The 16,785-nt window shown below is 42.1% G+C and overlaps 1 protein-coding gene across 2 annotated transcripts in view; it reads left to right on the top strand.

Moving 5' to 3' along the window:
• The window catches only part of ST8SIA1 (ST8 alpha-N-acetyl-neuraminide alpha-2,8-sialyltransferase 1), a 152,232-nt gene that overhangs the window by 77,921 nt on the left and 57,526 nt on the right, over window positions 1–16,785 (top strand). For both annotated transcript variants that reach the window (XM_029204628.1, XM_029204629.1), the window contains exon 3: window positions 11,685–11,794. In XM_029204628.1, coding sequence (XP_029060461.1) covers window positions 11,685–11,794 — 110 coding nt within the window. The remainder of the gene's footprint in view (window positions 1–11,684; window positions 11,795–16,785) is intronic.

Below are 16,785 nucleotides of genomic sequence, written 5' to 3'. Positions count from 1 at the left end.
ATAAGGAGTCAGATTTGTACTTACAGTCTGAACTGACGTTTTATTTTTGGCTTCCAAAAGTTACGTCCAGAATAATAGATATGTGAAAAATACATAATATTCCTTGGAATGCTTAAGTGTTATTTTTTTTATAATGGATTGAGTCAGAAAGTTTAATAGGGAAACAGTACCCAATATATAAATATTCACATCATTCAATTTCCAGAGATGCGTCCTATGTAGAGAGACTATTAATACTGAACTAATCTTTTTTAAAATCATAATTTTATTAGTGGAATGGGGAATACGGATTTAACAACAACTTTCTGGAAATTCATTTTGTATAATTGAAGAACAGTTAACCTTTTTTGAGTGGTAGGGATGTGCAAATATTCTGTAGTTAGTATTTATAAATATATATCCCCAGGTAAAGTTTTGGGTAATATCTTTTTAAAGGGTTCAATAATTAAATATCTGTAATGAGAAGCATTTGTCTCTGAAATAAATTAATTGCTAGATATTTTCATCATAAAAATGCTTAAACATGCAAAATAAGAAACCATCTGAAATTTTAATTTGGACTTCCAATGGGGCTGGTTAAATAACCAAAAAAGCAACTATTGGAAAAAGCTCATTTACTGGAAAGGACCAAAGCTGCTTTTGATTCAGCTGCATCTTGTCATTATTTTGCCTGTTTTGTTGGGCGCCATACTTACTAGGAACTTGCTTGTGGGAACTTGCCAGTCTTTAGTTGAAATAATAAAGTGGGATACAGAGATAAAGAGATGTGCATCTGAAGAATATGGTTGAAGGGCTGGGGGCTTCATTGATTCACTGGTTAGAATGTAATTAGGTCCTTGAGCAGGGCAGTGCAACTAAATAGTCTAGGAGGGCATAATTAGATGGGTGGCTGAATGGTGTAATTACATTCAGAAGAGGGATGCTGTAATTAGATGTGAGGCGGAGGGGGGTTGTATTTAGATGCCTAGGTTGAGGATACAATTAACATATGGGCGAGAAATTAAATTATGTGTGTGGGTGAAGCATAATTATGTGTGGGAGTCCATGCGGATACATGGGTGAGGGTACATAGAAATGAATGGGTTAGATGCAATTAGATGTGTGAGCTCATGTTCTTATGGACAAAAACCTGATATTTTCATCAATAAGGGCGAGCATATGTTTTGACTTCATCACTAATGGCAGCTGGCATAGAGTGACAGCCTTTCAGGCCTATCTAAAGGGTTGCAAATCAAAATCCCTGCTTTTCTGTTAGGACTTGAGACCCACATCTAACGTTGACATTGATTCCTCTTCTTAATCGTGGCACTTGATGGTGTTCTAAGTACTGAAAGGTTTGGTAATTTTTCTAGCTTGAAAACTGCGTGACAAGGAAGACTTACTCCTCCTTCCTATAAAAGAGAAGTCTGGAGGGAGTAGCAGAGCAAGACAAAGATTTTTCCTTTGGATTGTGAAGCGTGAAAATAGAAGTGCCAACTCTTCCAGCTTAAAGTATCAGCATAAAGTTACATGTGTAACAAAACCAGCAAAATTTAGCTTGACAGACTCACTTTTTTTTTAGTTTATGAAACCATGTTTATTCAGCAATATTTATGGCATTTCTCCCCTTCCTCCCAAGTATAAAATTAGGAAGGCGAGGAATGTAGTTTATGGGTACAGTGGAAACAGAATGATAGAAAGGAGCTAGAGGAAGAAGAATCTAGAACAATTTAGGTCCAAAAATCACCCAGTGCATCTGAGAAACATATTGAATTAGTGACGTATGGTGAGAGTTGTAATAATCTGATATATCCTGTATTAAATTTAAAACAATGGAGTCTTTTGTTACCATCTTCAAAAGCAGGAGAGCATTTAAAAATACAAATTCATTGCTTACAGAAATTCTTGATCTTAAAGTTATTTAATTGGCCGCTAGTCTGCTTAATCTGATTCAGTCTGTTACTCAGTTCTCCTAATTCTGGACACCTTAGAGCCTCCTCTCATCTGTTATGGGGCTTAGGTTGTATCTGGTGGAGCTTCACCGTGGATAGAATCCAAGTGGGTCGCTTCCAGGATTTCAAACTTTTTGGCTTCCTGGTGCTCCCAAGAAACCTAGATTTAAGGTTAGTTATTTTTATTACCTGGATGTAGGGACATTACAGCCTTCTCCCTAATCTCCAGTTTTGTCCTACAGTGATTCTGCAGAACATTTTTTATCCTTTGGTTCTGATGCTAAGTTTTTACATTGTTAGACATGCCTAAAAGATACCCTTTCTCTCCAAGAATATTGTAACTTTGTTTTTTCAGGCAAGGCTTTATTGGGGCCCCTGCTGCAGCAGGGTGGGGAGTGAGAGCAAACAACAGGTTCCCTTGCTTGCTTGCTTCCCCAAGGGGGGCCGAGCTTGTTGCTTACATGGGGTGAGGGTAGGGGTGTGTCCAGGGGTCGGGCCGGAGTGGTGGCTTCGGTGGTCTGCCCACCCCTTTGTGGTGTTTTGTTCAGGGCGCATGCGCACTACTCTGCTTTTGCTCCAGGCTCTTCAGGAGTGGCAGTTGCGTTTTTTGGTCTCTTTTTTGTCCACAATTTTGCCCCAACTGGGCGTGTACACAGTTATTTTTAGTCCCATACAGTTTCTTTGTATTTTGTTGCTGGAGGAGAGGTGTGTCCAGGTACAAGCTCTGCAGCACTGCAGCAAAGGGTCCCAGGTCCCAGCCTGTTTCATTCCCCCCTGAGAGACTCTACACCCTTATTCTTTTTTTTTTTTTTTTTTTTGCGGTACGTGGGCCCCCCACCGCTGTGGCCTCTCCCGTTGCGGAGCACAGGCTCCAGACGCGCAGGTTTAGCGGCCACGGCTCACCGGCCCAGCCGCTCCGCGGCATGTGGGATCCTCCCGGACCGGGGCACGAACCCGTGTCCCCTGCATCGGCAGGCAGACTCTCAACCACTGCGCCACCATGCAAGCCCTACACCCTTATTCTTAAGGGGTAAAGGGCCGAAAGTCTCTTCTTCTGAAACGTCCTCCTGCTGGACAGGGGCCGCAGACCCTAGCCAGAGGTGTAGCACTCCCTTGCTGACTTATGCACTTCTAATTTGTGATCAGAGGTGCTGTTACTAAAATGTTGTGTATTCCTGTGAAAATAGTTACCACAACTTTGTTTAATCCAGTTCTTTATTTACTAAATGGTTCGCACGTTTCTTTTTCCCCCACACCTGTCCTTCCTCCCCTCCCTGCAAGGCCAGCCCAAACTCTAAGAATTAGAGATTGACGGGGGTTAACTCAATCGCTCATAGAGGTAACTATCATTGAGGACATCTAGTTATGTCTATGTGATGGAAGATGAGTAGGTGATCAAGGTCACTGGGTCTTACTACTTTGTTGTCTTGTGTGGATTGCCCATGAAGAGGAAAAGGAAGTGAGGTGTTTGGCTTTGGAAATGACTTGGTAAATAGGTCTTTATTCACTTAATTATGAGAGCCATTCTGGGACGCTTTGGAGCTATTTACATAAGACAGAAAGAACAGGGTTTAAGTTCTTCAGTTTTTAATAGCCTTCTTCAAGGCATATTCTCAGCCAGGAATATTTTCACAGTTGGCATTTGTAGTTTGTTTCTGAAAAAGTCTTCCAACCTGTAACAAGTCTTTTCACTTTCATTCGTTCCATAAAACATCAAAGACTCTAATTTTTGTCTTTTTTTCCTCAGTCTTCCTAAGATGATCTAATAGGCTGAAATCTCAACTACCTTTCTTATGCCTAAAATCTTCAGATCTCAGGTCCCAGTGTCAGTTCCTCAGAGAGAGTTTTCCTAACCTTATAGCATTCTGTACTTTCCTATTTGTTAAATTCTGTTTTTCCTGCTTCCAGGAGCAGAGTATCTGTCTATTTTGTTCACCAGTACGCTTCCAGCATCCACAGCAGCTCCTGGCGCATATCAGGGCTCAACAAATAATTGTTGAATGAAAAGGGAAGTCAGGCATCAGGGCTATTTAAGAAGAGGCACAGGCAGTGCAGGCTGTGGACCATAATAAGGGTAAGGGTGTCTCAGAAGCAAGATTCTGAATGGCTTCGTTAATCGGCTCACGTTTAGAGAGTGCTGGGTCTCATGTTTGTTCTTGAAGTTTGGAGATTATATATCCATTATGGCAGAAGACCTAAACAGACATTTCTCCAGAGAAGACATACAGATGGCCAAGAGGCACATGAAAAGATGTTCAACATCGCTAATTACAGTAAGTCCCCTACGAACGAGTTCCATTCTGAGAGCTCGTTCGTAAGTCCAATTTGTTCATAAGTCCAATAAAGTTAGCCTAGGTACCCAACTAACACAATCAGCTAAGTAGTACTCTACTATAATAGGTTTATAATACTTTTCACACAAGTAATACATAAAAAACAAACACGAAAAATAAAACATTTTTAATCTTACAGTACCGTACCTTGAAAAGTACAGCAGTACAGAACAATAGCTGGTATACGGGCTGGCATCGAGTGAACAGGCAAGAAGCGTTACTGACTGGAGGAGCGAGAGGAGGCGGGAGATGGTAGAGCTGAAGGATCGTCAGCAACAGGAGACGGAGGGCAGGCTGCAATTTCACTCACGCCTGACGTTGATGACACAGGGTCTGGTTCCTTGCTGGATTCAATTCTATCTACCCTCTTGAAAAAACGATCTAGTGATGTCTGGGTAGTAGCTGTTTTTTTCTCGTCCTAGATGACACGGTAGCACTGGATTGCATTCTGAACGGCTGCTGCAACCTTCGTGTACAGTTCTGTGTTCCGGTCCTGTGCCTCAAATACTAACAGTGCCTCCTCAAATAAAGAAAATCCCCTTGCCATTTCCTGCATCGTGAATCTCTTCGGTTCTCCAGTTACTTCTTCTTCCTCTTGTCACTCTACTCTCTCAATTATTTTCACTTCTGTTTCCATCGTTATCTCTTGGTGCTCTTAGCAGCACCAGCTACATCACCGCTGCTTTTACGCTTGCTGCCAGACATCCTGGGCTTGAAATAAAGATACTCTACTATTGTACTCTATACAGTACAGTACAGTAAATACACAAAAGCACAACCACTTGTAAAGGATGCACGTACATGACAAGGTACACCAGACACGTGAACTAACTTATGTGATTGGACGTGCGAACGCATGTTCGCATCTTTGAAAGTTCGCAACTTGAAGGTTCGTATGTAGGGGACTTACTGTATTAGAGAAAGGCAAATCAAAACTACAGTGAGGTATCACCTCACACCAGTCAGAATGGCCATCATAAAAAAGTCTACAAATAACAAATGCTGGAGAGGGTGTGGAGAAAAGGGAACCCTCCTACACTGTTGGTGGGAATGTAAATTGGTGCAGCCACTATGGAAAACAGTATGGACGTTCCTCAAAAAACTAAAAATAGAGTTGCCATATGATCCAGCAATCCCACTCTTGGGCATATATCTGGACAAAACTTAAAAAAGGTACATGCAGCCCTATATTCACAGCAGCACTATTCACAATAGCCAAGATATGGAAACAACCTAAATGTCCATTAACAGATGAATAGGTAAAGAAGATGTGGTGTATATATAGAATGGAATACCACTCAGCCATAAAAAAGAATGAAATAATGCCATTTGCAGCAACATGGATGGACCTAGAGAATTATCATACTGAGAGAAGTAAGGCAAAGACACATACATGATATCACTTTATGTGGAATCTAAAATATGACACAAATGAACTTATCTACAAAACAGAAACAGACTCATGGGCATCATCAGAAAATCTACAAACAACAAGTGCTGGAGAGGGTGTGGAGAAAAGAGAACCCTCTGGCACTACTGGTGGGAATATAAATTGATACAGCCACTATGGAGAACAGTATGGAGGTTCCTTAAAAAACTAAAAATAGAATTACCCTATGACCCAGCTGTCCCACTACTGGGCATATACCCAGAGAAAACCATAATTCAAAAAGACACATGCACCCCAATGTTCATTGCAGCACTGTTTACAATAGCCAGGTGATGGAAGCAACCTAAATGCCCATTGACAGATAAATGGATAAAGAACTTGTGGTACATATATACAATGGAATATTACTCAGCCATAAGAAGGAACGAAACTGGGTCATTTGTAGAGACGTGGATGGACCTAGACTCTGCCATACAGAGTGAAGTAAGTCAGAAAGAGAAAAACAAATATCGTATATTAACACATATATGTGGAATCTAGAAAAATGGTAGAGATGAACCGGTTTGCAGGGCAGAAATAGAGACACAGATGTAGAGAACAAACGTATGAACACCAAGGGGGGAAAGCAGGGCGGGGGGTGGTGGTGGGATGAATTGGGAGATTGGGATTGACATACATACACTAATATGTATAAAATGGATAACTAATAAGAGCCTCCTTATAAAAAAATAAAATAAAATTCAAAACAAAAGCAGAAACAGACTCACAGACATAGAGAACAGACTTGTGGTTGCCAAGTGGGAAGGGGGTGGGGAAAGGATGGATTGGGAGTTTGGGATTAGCAGATGCAAACTCTTATATACAGAATGGATAAAGAACAAAGCCCTACTGTATAGCATAGGGAACTATATTCAGTATCCCATGGTAAACCACAATGGAACAGAATATAAAAGAAGAATGTATATATGTGTATAACTGAATCATTTTGCTGTACAGCAGAAATTAACACAATATTGTAAATCAACTCTGTGTCAATAAATTTTAAAAATAAATAAACGAATAATATATCCATTATAACATTAAGAAAACGCCTTTAGGTCAGACACTGCTTAAGATTAAGACAGATTGGATGCTCAATAGAAATCTGCAAATTAAATAATTATTGAACAAATTGTTGATTATCTCATCTGTTCTTAGTTTGCATATAGAACAGTGAGCAAAAAAGATATGATACTTGGATTGATTCATATAAAAATGTGCGTTTAAAAACGCATTGATTGATCAGAGTAGTAGATACACCCTCTAAGGGCCAGTGATTAGAAAATATTTTGTTCAAAATCTATGTAAACCTTTGAAATTGCAAGTATCTCACACAAAGGTAAACTATATGTAATAGTAGTGCTTTAGCAGTGTAATGATAATTTTCCCCCAGATAATTTAATTCTTTTAGTATTTAATAATGTACTAGTCTCATATATTTATATGGGACTTCAGAGTTTTCTGATAATGTTCAACACCTCAGCTGATTTTAATTCTCATAATCATACTGGGAGACAGATGGGATAGTTATTATCATGCCTGACTTCCAGTGAGGCACTGAGAGTTTGCAGGGCCTGGTAAACCATAATCTGAATCCAGATGGTTAATATAATAGAGTCATTAAGAAGATGGCCATTAATAGATGGAACAATGATAGGTGAAAAAACTTGGACGATGATTTATAAGGTGAATTGGTGGTCAAGCAATATTTTGAGACCATGGCTGTAGTCAATCTGCCTAATCCATCCTTTCATTTAGACTAGTATTTTTTAAGGTTAGCAGGAAGAGTGTTATAGTATAGTACTATATTCTAAGACCCAGTAGATATTTTCTTACATGGGTGCAAGGAGATACCTTTGAAAAGAAAGGATGCAGTTAGTGCCTTAATAAAAATACTCCTTGACAGAATCATAATATTTCTGTGGAAATGGATGACCAAAATTCTTTCTATGTAATATACACCAAAAGGAGGATGCCTTGTTCACGGATCATTCTGGTAAGCATCGACCATTGCCAAATTAAAATATTTTGTGCCTAGAATAGAATAATGATAGTATTATCTCAATTAGTTAAAAAAAAATCCGCAGTATTTTCTCAATTAAGTTTCTTCTCTGTAAAACTTTGGTGAGCTCCTTTCTTCACTGGCATGTTACCAATGCCCAGAAGAATGCACCCAGATACCAGAGAAACAGTTATTGAAATGAAGTTGCTTGTGTGAGGGCTAGCATTGACCAAATGAAGAGGAAATAAGCAAATATTACCAGCACAAAGTCAGAAATGGCTTCCTCCTCAACTGGGCTTTTTTTCAAAGGCTTAAAAAAGTGTAATGGTGTGTGTGTGTGTGTGTGTGTGTGTGTGTGTGTAAAACATATATATACATATATGTTGTATATGACATATATGTATATATAATGTAAGAACAGGTAAATACCATATAAAGTAGGTAAATTTTCTGCTAATAAAATTATTCCAGTTAAGATAGAGTGTGATAAATCACTATTTTACCATGTTTCTCCCAAACCCATGGAATCTAAGGATTTTGTGGCTTGAAAAAATCAGTGGACTCTGCTAGAAGGAGGAAAGAGATGAAAGAAGAGGGGAAGGATAATGGGAGGACCACCATGCTAGTGGCTCAGTGAGATGCTTTATGTACATCATCTCATATAATCTCATATAGTCCTGTGCAGCATTATCCCTCTTTAGAGACAGGAAGTGGAACGCCCACGGGTCCCACAACCTGAAAGTTAGGAGGTAGTATTTGTACCCAGGTTTATGCTGCTACTGCTGCTGCCACTTCCCAGCTCTGCTTGTTCTGTGCCCAGATTCTTGCTTGGAAAACTGGTATTGTCAGTCGATGTGGTCCAGGGACTTTCCTTTAACAACAATGAGCGGGGGTTAAGTTGGCTTTTACAAAGCGAACTAAATATTAGTAGAGCATGAGTGAGCCCACACTTCTGACATAAACTGTATACAGATAGTCGTATAACTCACTGAACTCAGATCAGGCTTCCATCCTCACTCCTGAAACAGGTCTGTCCTGAGGAAGGTTACCAGTGACCTCCATGTTGCAAAATCCCGTGGCAATTTTCCGCACTTACCTTACGCAATCTATCAATAGAATTTGCTGCAGTTTTTCACCATCCTTCTTGAGTATCTTGAGATATTTTTTTTAAAACTTTGCTTGCAAGATACTCTACTTTCCTGTTTTTCTCTCCCATTCCACTCTTTCTGTCTCCTTTACCGATTTCTCATCAGTCTCCTGACTTCTTGTTGGAGCCTCCCAGGATTCAGTTCTTAGACCTCCTCTCTTTCCTGTCTACGCTCATTCACCAGCTAGTCCCCTGGTTTTAAATACCTCCTATATGCTGATCACCTCCATCTTTCTGTCTCCAGGAGAGACCAGTTCCCCTACTGTATTCTCATATATTCAGCTGCCTGCTTGACATTGCCACTTAAATGTCTAATGGGGATCTCACACTTGACATATTTAAAATTGAACTCCAAATTATCCCCCCCCCCACCAAAACCTGCTTCTCTATCATCTTCCATGTCTCAGTAAATGGCAAGTCCGTCTTCACAGTTGTCCAAGCCCCAGACTTTGGCATCGTTCTTGATTCCTCTCTTTTTCTCTTATCCTATTTCCATTGCATCAGCAAATCCGGTCAGCTCTTCCTCCAAAACATCTCCAGAATCTGATTACTTCTGACCACCCCCACTGCTCTCACTCTATCTAGCCCAGGCCACCGAGATCTCTAGTTTGCTGTTTCAGGAGACTGGTCTCCTTCTTTCTGTGCATGACATCTTACAGCCTGTTCACACAGCAGCAGAGTGATTGTTCCAAAACAGGTTATAGCGTCACTCCTTTGCTCACCCTACCTTAACTTGATTCTTATCTCATAATGAAGCCCAAAGTCTTTACAGTACCCTCCAAAGCTCTACAGAATTTCTTCCCCAACCTTCCTACCGGGTAAGTCTCTAATCTCCCCTCCTCCTCTGTCCCTTGCTTACTCATCTCCAGACACACTGGGCTCTTTCCTCTTCATTTCACACCCCAGGAGTGTCCCCTCCCGGTGGTTCCCACAGGTACCTGTAAGGTTCACTACCCCCTGTCCTTCAGGGATTTGCTTCCCTGTCTCCTGACCACCCTATTTCAATGGCAAGTCCTCTTCAAAAGTATTTCCTCATCTTCTCATGCCAATGATTTTCTTTCTCTCCACAGCCCATGTCACCATCTGATACTCTGTTTATTTACTCATTTGTCTTATTTACCATCCATTTCCCCGCTAGGATGTAAGCTCCTTGTGAACAGGGATTATTATGTCCCTGTCACCCAGGACAGTGCCTGGGACATAGTAGGTGTTTAATAAATACTCGTGGAATAAAAGAACAGTTAATTTGAGCATAAAGACTTAAATCTACATCTAAAAAATTACAGATCTAGCCCATGTGTTTGTTGATTTCAAACCTGCCTCCCAGGAGTGACTGAGAAAAATGCCACGTGTCATCCTGGCTTATCCTGGGCGTGTTGGGGTGCTGGCCTTTGCTTGACACTCCTCTCTGTATCCTGATCTGGAGGTCACTGGACAGTCTCTGCTGTAGTGTTATGAAGGGAAGTCTCTCCCATCTGCAAATGCTTAGACGCTACAGTTTCAGTACTGTATCTTCATCAGCTATATTGTCATAGCTCTGGCTAGTCCTTTTACAAAATAGAAATCAAGGAAGTGAAATTCCCTTCTTGTGCTACAGTGAGTGCCCCTCACCTACCAGTGATCACTCACACCCCTGGAATTTCATTTTTCTGCTTTAATTAATTTATGTGCATATCTTTGGGTATTCATTTATTCTTTTGGTGTAATCCATATTATGCCCTTCAGATTCATCAAGGATGGCTGACTTAATATCGGCATGGTTATTGTATGTCCCAGTTATGCAGACGTAAGGTGTTCCCCCAGAGAACACCAACCGCTGTGCTCGGTTTCAGCAAGCAGGAAATGCCGTGTCGGGTGGTTCTTGCTGACCCAGCTAAAAGAGACCGAATGTCGCATTTCACTTCCAGGGGCTAGTGCTGGGTTTTGATATTCCCTGGTACTATAAATAGCACCTCAGGGAACGTTCAGGTACACGGAACATTTTCTTTGCAGTCCAGTTCAATGTCTGCAGAAAGTCATATACTGTCTGGATGGACACAAGTCACTTGTCCCTTAGTGCCTCCTAAGGTCTAGACAGACCCGCCCAGAGTGTTCATGTGCTCATAAACACAGCGTTTGCTCTCAGCGTACTTCTGTGCCTCTGTTTATGCTGCTCTCTCTGCCTGGCAAAATCTTACTCATCCTTACAGATTCATCTCGAGTAAGAAAGCGTTCCCTGAATCAGCTTGACAGACGTGTCTTCTTGCCCCTCTCTGGATTCTCCACAGCATGTGAAACATACCTCTTCTACAACAAGTTCAGCATTACAGTAGGGTCTGTTACATAAGTTTCTGTGTTCACACTCTCCTCGCATCCCAAACTGTGAATTCTGAGACCTGTGGTTTCTCTGTCTTCGCGTTTATCCCCCCAAATTAGCATAAGAAACACCAGCAACGTTGAGTGAATGAATGATTGTATGAATGAATGAAATTGCATCCAAATAGGGGAATAGAATTCATTTGAGTTTGTTCCCAGCTTAATGCCTTTAAAAAGAATCCTAAGAATGTTTAGTGGGGATTTTTCCATTTTCTTTAGCAGTCACTCCCCACTATGTGCACGGCCAGTTTGATACCAAAAAATGTTATATTGAAATACACTTCAGGGAGCTAAAAAAAAACCGTTTATTTCAAAGGAATAGGCTCGTTTGTTCCTTGCAAACTTTCTGGCGTCTTTCTTTCTACATGCTCTTTTCCCTCTGCCCCGTCTTCAGCCAAATTCTCTGGCCGGGTCTGCTGTAAACAACGATTTTGCGAGTGGTTGTATGTTCTCTGCAGTGAAAACCCGCCTTGTTTTCTGTTGCTAGGCAACCCCATTCCAGCTGCCCTTGAAGAAATGCGCGGTGGTGGGAAATGGTGGGATTCTGAAGAAGAGTGACTGTGGCCGTCAAATAGATGAAGCAAATTTTGTCATGCGGTAAGAGAGCTCCCACAGCGCGGCTTCTGCCTCCTCTCTTCTCCCCCACCCCTCCTGCCAGCCCCGGGGCCTTTGGAAACCAGTCACTGGTGATGAATCAGCGGTAGCTGCTCTTCAGCCGTCCCTTCAAGTTCACATAGAAGTGAGTTGAGGAGATAGGCCAGGGGAGCCAGGGAACGGGCCCCAAGAAAGTGCAAAGCTGGGAGAGCTTCAGAGGTCGTGGGGAGACCCCCAGAGTGGAAACACTCATTCAATTTTATTTTATTTTTTATTTATTTATTTTTTTGCGGTACGCGGGCCTCTCACTGTTGTGGCCTCTCCCGTTGCGGAGCACAGGCTCCGGACGCGCAGGCTCAGCGGCCATGGCTCACGGGCCCAGCCGCTCCGCGGCATGCGGGATCCTCCCGGACCGGGGCACGAACCCGTGTCCCCTGCATCGGCAGGCGGACTCTCAACCACTGCGCCACCAGGGAAGCCCCACTCATTCAATTTTAGACGATACAGTTGGATGACTCCAACTTTAAGACTTGTGCTTAAGACGAACTCTCTATGAATAAACATTTTCATTAATTCATTTCATTCTACGCCCTCTGCTGCTTTGTTTTTCACAAAAGCATTTGGAAGTAGTGAGTAGGATTTGAAGAGGGGTTGGATCTGGGCAGCACTAAGAAAACTGGGAGGAAGGAGGGGGATTACATTTCGAGCAAAGAGGAAGCTTGGCAAGGAGACTGAGCAGAGTGGTGACGTGATCCTGCAGGGGTGTGTAAAGGAGCTGCTAGGACACATCCAGCCAAGAGTAGAGACCATGACACTGAAATGGCGCCAACCCGCACCGTTGGGTAGTTTTGACCAGCAGGGAAGATAGTGAGTGATTGGATAGTCACAGGCTTGGGATTGTCTGGTGGAGAGGAGAGAAGGGTGGGAAGGGACAGCATGGAGGGTCCTGGCTAGAGAGAGTGTGAAGTGACACACATTGAAGTCTCGGCTGGATGGGAAGTGGGCCCTGAGAGGTGTGAAGGAGAAAGGAAGGGGGCCAGTGGGACCAAATGATGGGGTTCTTCAGAGCTGGAGGGGGCGGTGGCGGGAAAGATGAGAGAAGGTGGGAGAAAGAGAGCTAATGTCAAAGAATGTCCCACTGGAGAATGTGACTTCACCTTCTCTGGGGGATGAACAGACGTGTTTTAGAAAAAAAAGGACATTTGTTACCGAAGAGGTGTAGGAACCTGGAGGCTGTTCTGGGGAGGGTCTTTCAGGTGTGCCCCGAAGTCTCAGTGAAGTGGAAATGACTATGAACCAGGGGCCAGAATGCTCTGGGGCCAGGAAGGCTGAGGTCTCCAGCAACACAGAGGGCAGAAAGCTGAAGGGGGGTGGCGGTTGTGTTTTGTGTTCATTTTTAAGGATAAATAGATAATGGTCTAGAAGTAGCAAAAGTTAGCTGAGAGAACACTGAACCACCTCTGGGCTCTGAGCTAAGTGGAGTAGGGGAGAGTAAAGCCTGTCTGAGAGTGTTTCAAGGAAGCTGTGTACTCAGGGGAGGGTCAAGTTCCCTCTCAGAGAGCAAGGGTTGGGCTCCTTGAAAGACTTTATCTCACTGGTGAAGCCTGCTGCGGAGTGGGAGTGGGGTCCTCTTCTGTCTCTCTTTCCTTTATGGAGTTGCCCTGCCCTAGTTTTTCCAGTGTAAGACTCTGTTTTCCTCTCCATTGCCATTCTTATTTTTTGTGATACATACAAACCATAGAAACATGGAGACAATAAAAATGTAGTTCTCTTAATTCAAGTCGACGTCAGTTTGGTGAGCACCTACTTTGTATCGGGTCTTCACGGGGGTTGGGAATGGTATGTTGAACAATTCCCCTCATGGACTTAAAACCTGGAGATGTGCCAGTGCTGTGACTGGGGTGATTCAGGAGCAGATGGTGAGTGAGTGGGGACCTTCTGAGGGGAAGTGGCATCTGGGCAGAGCCCTCTCTCCATTCCATTCTGGACACAGGCCACCCTGTCCAAGCTCTAATGTAGGAAGGACACCAAGTGCTGCCACAGGGTTGTGAGCCATGGGGAGAGTGCAGTGAGATGGGATTTAAGCTGTAGAAGTGGGGACAGTTACCTGAAGAGCAGAGGTACCCCCACTAATACATTGGTGTTAGGTGGAGGCTGAAGGGCCAGCAAAGAAAACAGGGAGGTTGGAGGACCAGCCCTTGCTGCAGACTCACTATGTGACCCGCAGTGCACCGTTGTACCTTTGCTGCAGCTCAGCCGTCTAATCTACGTGAGGAGGTGGCTGCAGACAATACCACAAGCCTTTCCACTGTAGAAACGCTGATTCTGTGATGATGTGACTATCACACCACTGTAACACATTCACGTAGTCTAGTTTAAATTTTCATATTGCCCCCGAGTATAAGTTGATCTGCTTTTTCCAGAAACTATGTAAGGAAGAAAGAGTGGAAATATTATACTCACAGACTCAGGAAAGTTAAGTGATTCCAAGAGGTCTGAGTGCAATGTGGAAGGAGGCATTAGTACAATAAATGTATTTCTTTAGTATTCCTGAGTGGGCGTGTGTTTGTCACTACATTTAGGAAGATGGATCTTTTAAACTTAATGTGCACGAGATCAGGCCTAAGCATCTTAGGGGGTTACCTGTATTATTTATTACAAATAAGCAGGACTACATTTGTGTCGTATACAATCAATACTGATATATTCAAGTGCAGAATTAATGAGTCCTTGTGATTGGGGTGCACAGCACAGGATTAAACGGATGTTCATGGAATGATGAGGGAGGTGAGGGCTGAAAAAAATTCAAAGAAGGCAGCATCGAAACTAGATGTGCGTGTGCCTTTGATTCAGTTTCAAGAATGGCGCCATTATCATAACACCTTTGAATTTTTAAAAAGCCTTATTAATAGTTTACAATGTGGGAGTAATTAAATGTTGACAAATTGTTTATAAAGTATTCTTATTTGACCATTTATGTATCTATTTATGCACGGTTGCTTAATACACATTTTGGGGGCACCCTGAGGAAATTGAGGTAATATCATATGTTCAAAATTAAACATTTAGTGAGTAAATGTGATTGGAAAGCACATAGTATGTTCCTGGACTATAGGGTACATGGACAGTTACATTGAAAGATGAGATCCCAGAACAGCCTTACCTGTACACAGTGGTATACCCAGTTACAGTTCAAGATGTTTTCCAGAATTAGGATATAACAATGCCATAATTTCCTTTGCTTGGACGTTTTCAAATACGTCTTCTAATGCTAGAAGTCAACTCCCCGTTTTTCAAAGTAAACATTTGCTCTGTAACCAAAAGCAATACTTTAAAAAATAAAATTGTTGAATGAAATGTATCTGGGAGTTGTGCAAGACAGAGATAACTGATTGTGTTCTGGAGAGGAATTGGGTGGCTCAGGAATATGAGTGAGGACAACATAATTTTGGTGCCTTTGAATTATTCTCAATTATATGTGTTTTACATATTTAAGTGTACATACAACTTAAAAAGGAAGTTTAGAATTTATTCTATTTAAAGATTCCTCTCCAGACCCACCTCACCCACCCACCTCCACCCCCCACTTCAAAGAATATTCATTCCTCATCAATTCTGTGATCATATCTTCTAGGATCACGAGTATAGTTATTAAGACACTTCAGCCATTAATATCCGTTCATTGAGCCAACAAGCGATAATGCAGAGTTTGAAACACTTTTACACAATATGCCTAATTGGAAACAGTTTGACTGTATTAAATGTGCCTTTTATGTAAATCTATGTAATTATCAATTTAGGAGTTGCGGAGCTAGAATTATAGTGTGCTTTTTTTCGAAGAGAAGAGCTACAGGGAAGTATCATAGAAATTTGGACTTGAAGAGAAAGTTTACCCAGAAGAACAGACATTTACACCAGAACACAGTGTCATTATTTTCCAGAAATGAATGTATAAAATATTATCTTTATTGTTTTAAGCATTTCCCTCTATTGCAGGATTTGGCAGTTAGTGTCTGGAAGTGTTTCTCTGAGCTTTTGCTTTGTGATAGGAGGTGTGAAGTGGATCCAGACATATGAGCCATGGGTCAATCTATGAGGAATGCACAGAAAAAGTATTTTTTCAGGAATACCGACTAGTTTCATTTAACGATGACAAAGCAGGTTAACCGCACTTTCCGGCAATATTCAGAGTTTACAGGTTTAATATAATGTGGTTGATTCTCAAATGTTATGAAGGGCCATCAGGATCAAAGGGGAAGTGATAAATTAGGAGATTGGGATTAACATATACACACTGCAATATATAAAATAGATAACTAGGGCTTCCCTGGTGGCGCAGTGGTTGAGAGTCCGCCTGCCAATGCAGGGGACACGGGTTCGTGCCCCGGTCTGGGAAGATCCCACATGCCGCGGAGCGGCTAGACCCGTGAGCCATGGCCGCTGAGCCTGCGCGTCCGGAGCCTGTGCTCCGCAACGGGAGAGGCCACAGCAGTGGGAGGCCCGCGTACCAAAAAAAAAAAAAAAAAATAGGTAACTGACAAGGACCTACTGTATAGCACAGGGAACTCTACTCAATGTTCTGTAATAACGTATATGGGAAAAGAATCTGAAAAAGAATGGAGATGTATATATATATATATATATATATATGGATATTTATATATGTGTGTGTGTGTGTGTGTGTGTGTGTGTATAACTGATTCACTTTGCTGTACACCTGAAACTAACACAACATTGTAAATCAACTAGACTCCAATAAAAACTTAAAAAAAAAATTACATTCATCAAAAAGAAAAGAGAGACAGATGCCCAAATTCTAGTCTGTGTTTTATCCTGGGAGTCCTTTCCATCTTTGCGAAGATCAGTTAAATCACAAGAGCACAGTCAGCACCATGGCCGGATGAGCCTGGCGGTTAATAAGCTCGCTCCCCGACATGGTCTTCGGAAACCTCTTGGGATATGGTGCGACCACTAGACTAGAGATGCCTTAAGTA

This window comes from Monodon monoceros, unplaced genomic scaffold (assembly GCF_005190385.1).
Source record: "Monodon monoceros isolate NGI ecotype Baffin Bay Population unplaced genomic scaffold, NGI_Narwhal_1 Super_Scaffold_6, whole genome shotgun sequence".
NCBI lineage: Eukaryota > Metazoa > Chordata > Mammalia > Artiodactyla > Monodontidae > Monodon > Monodon monoceros.
The sequence above is the reverse complement of the archived record's forward strand: the minus strand, read 5'-3'. Positions and strand labels throughout refer to the sequence as shown.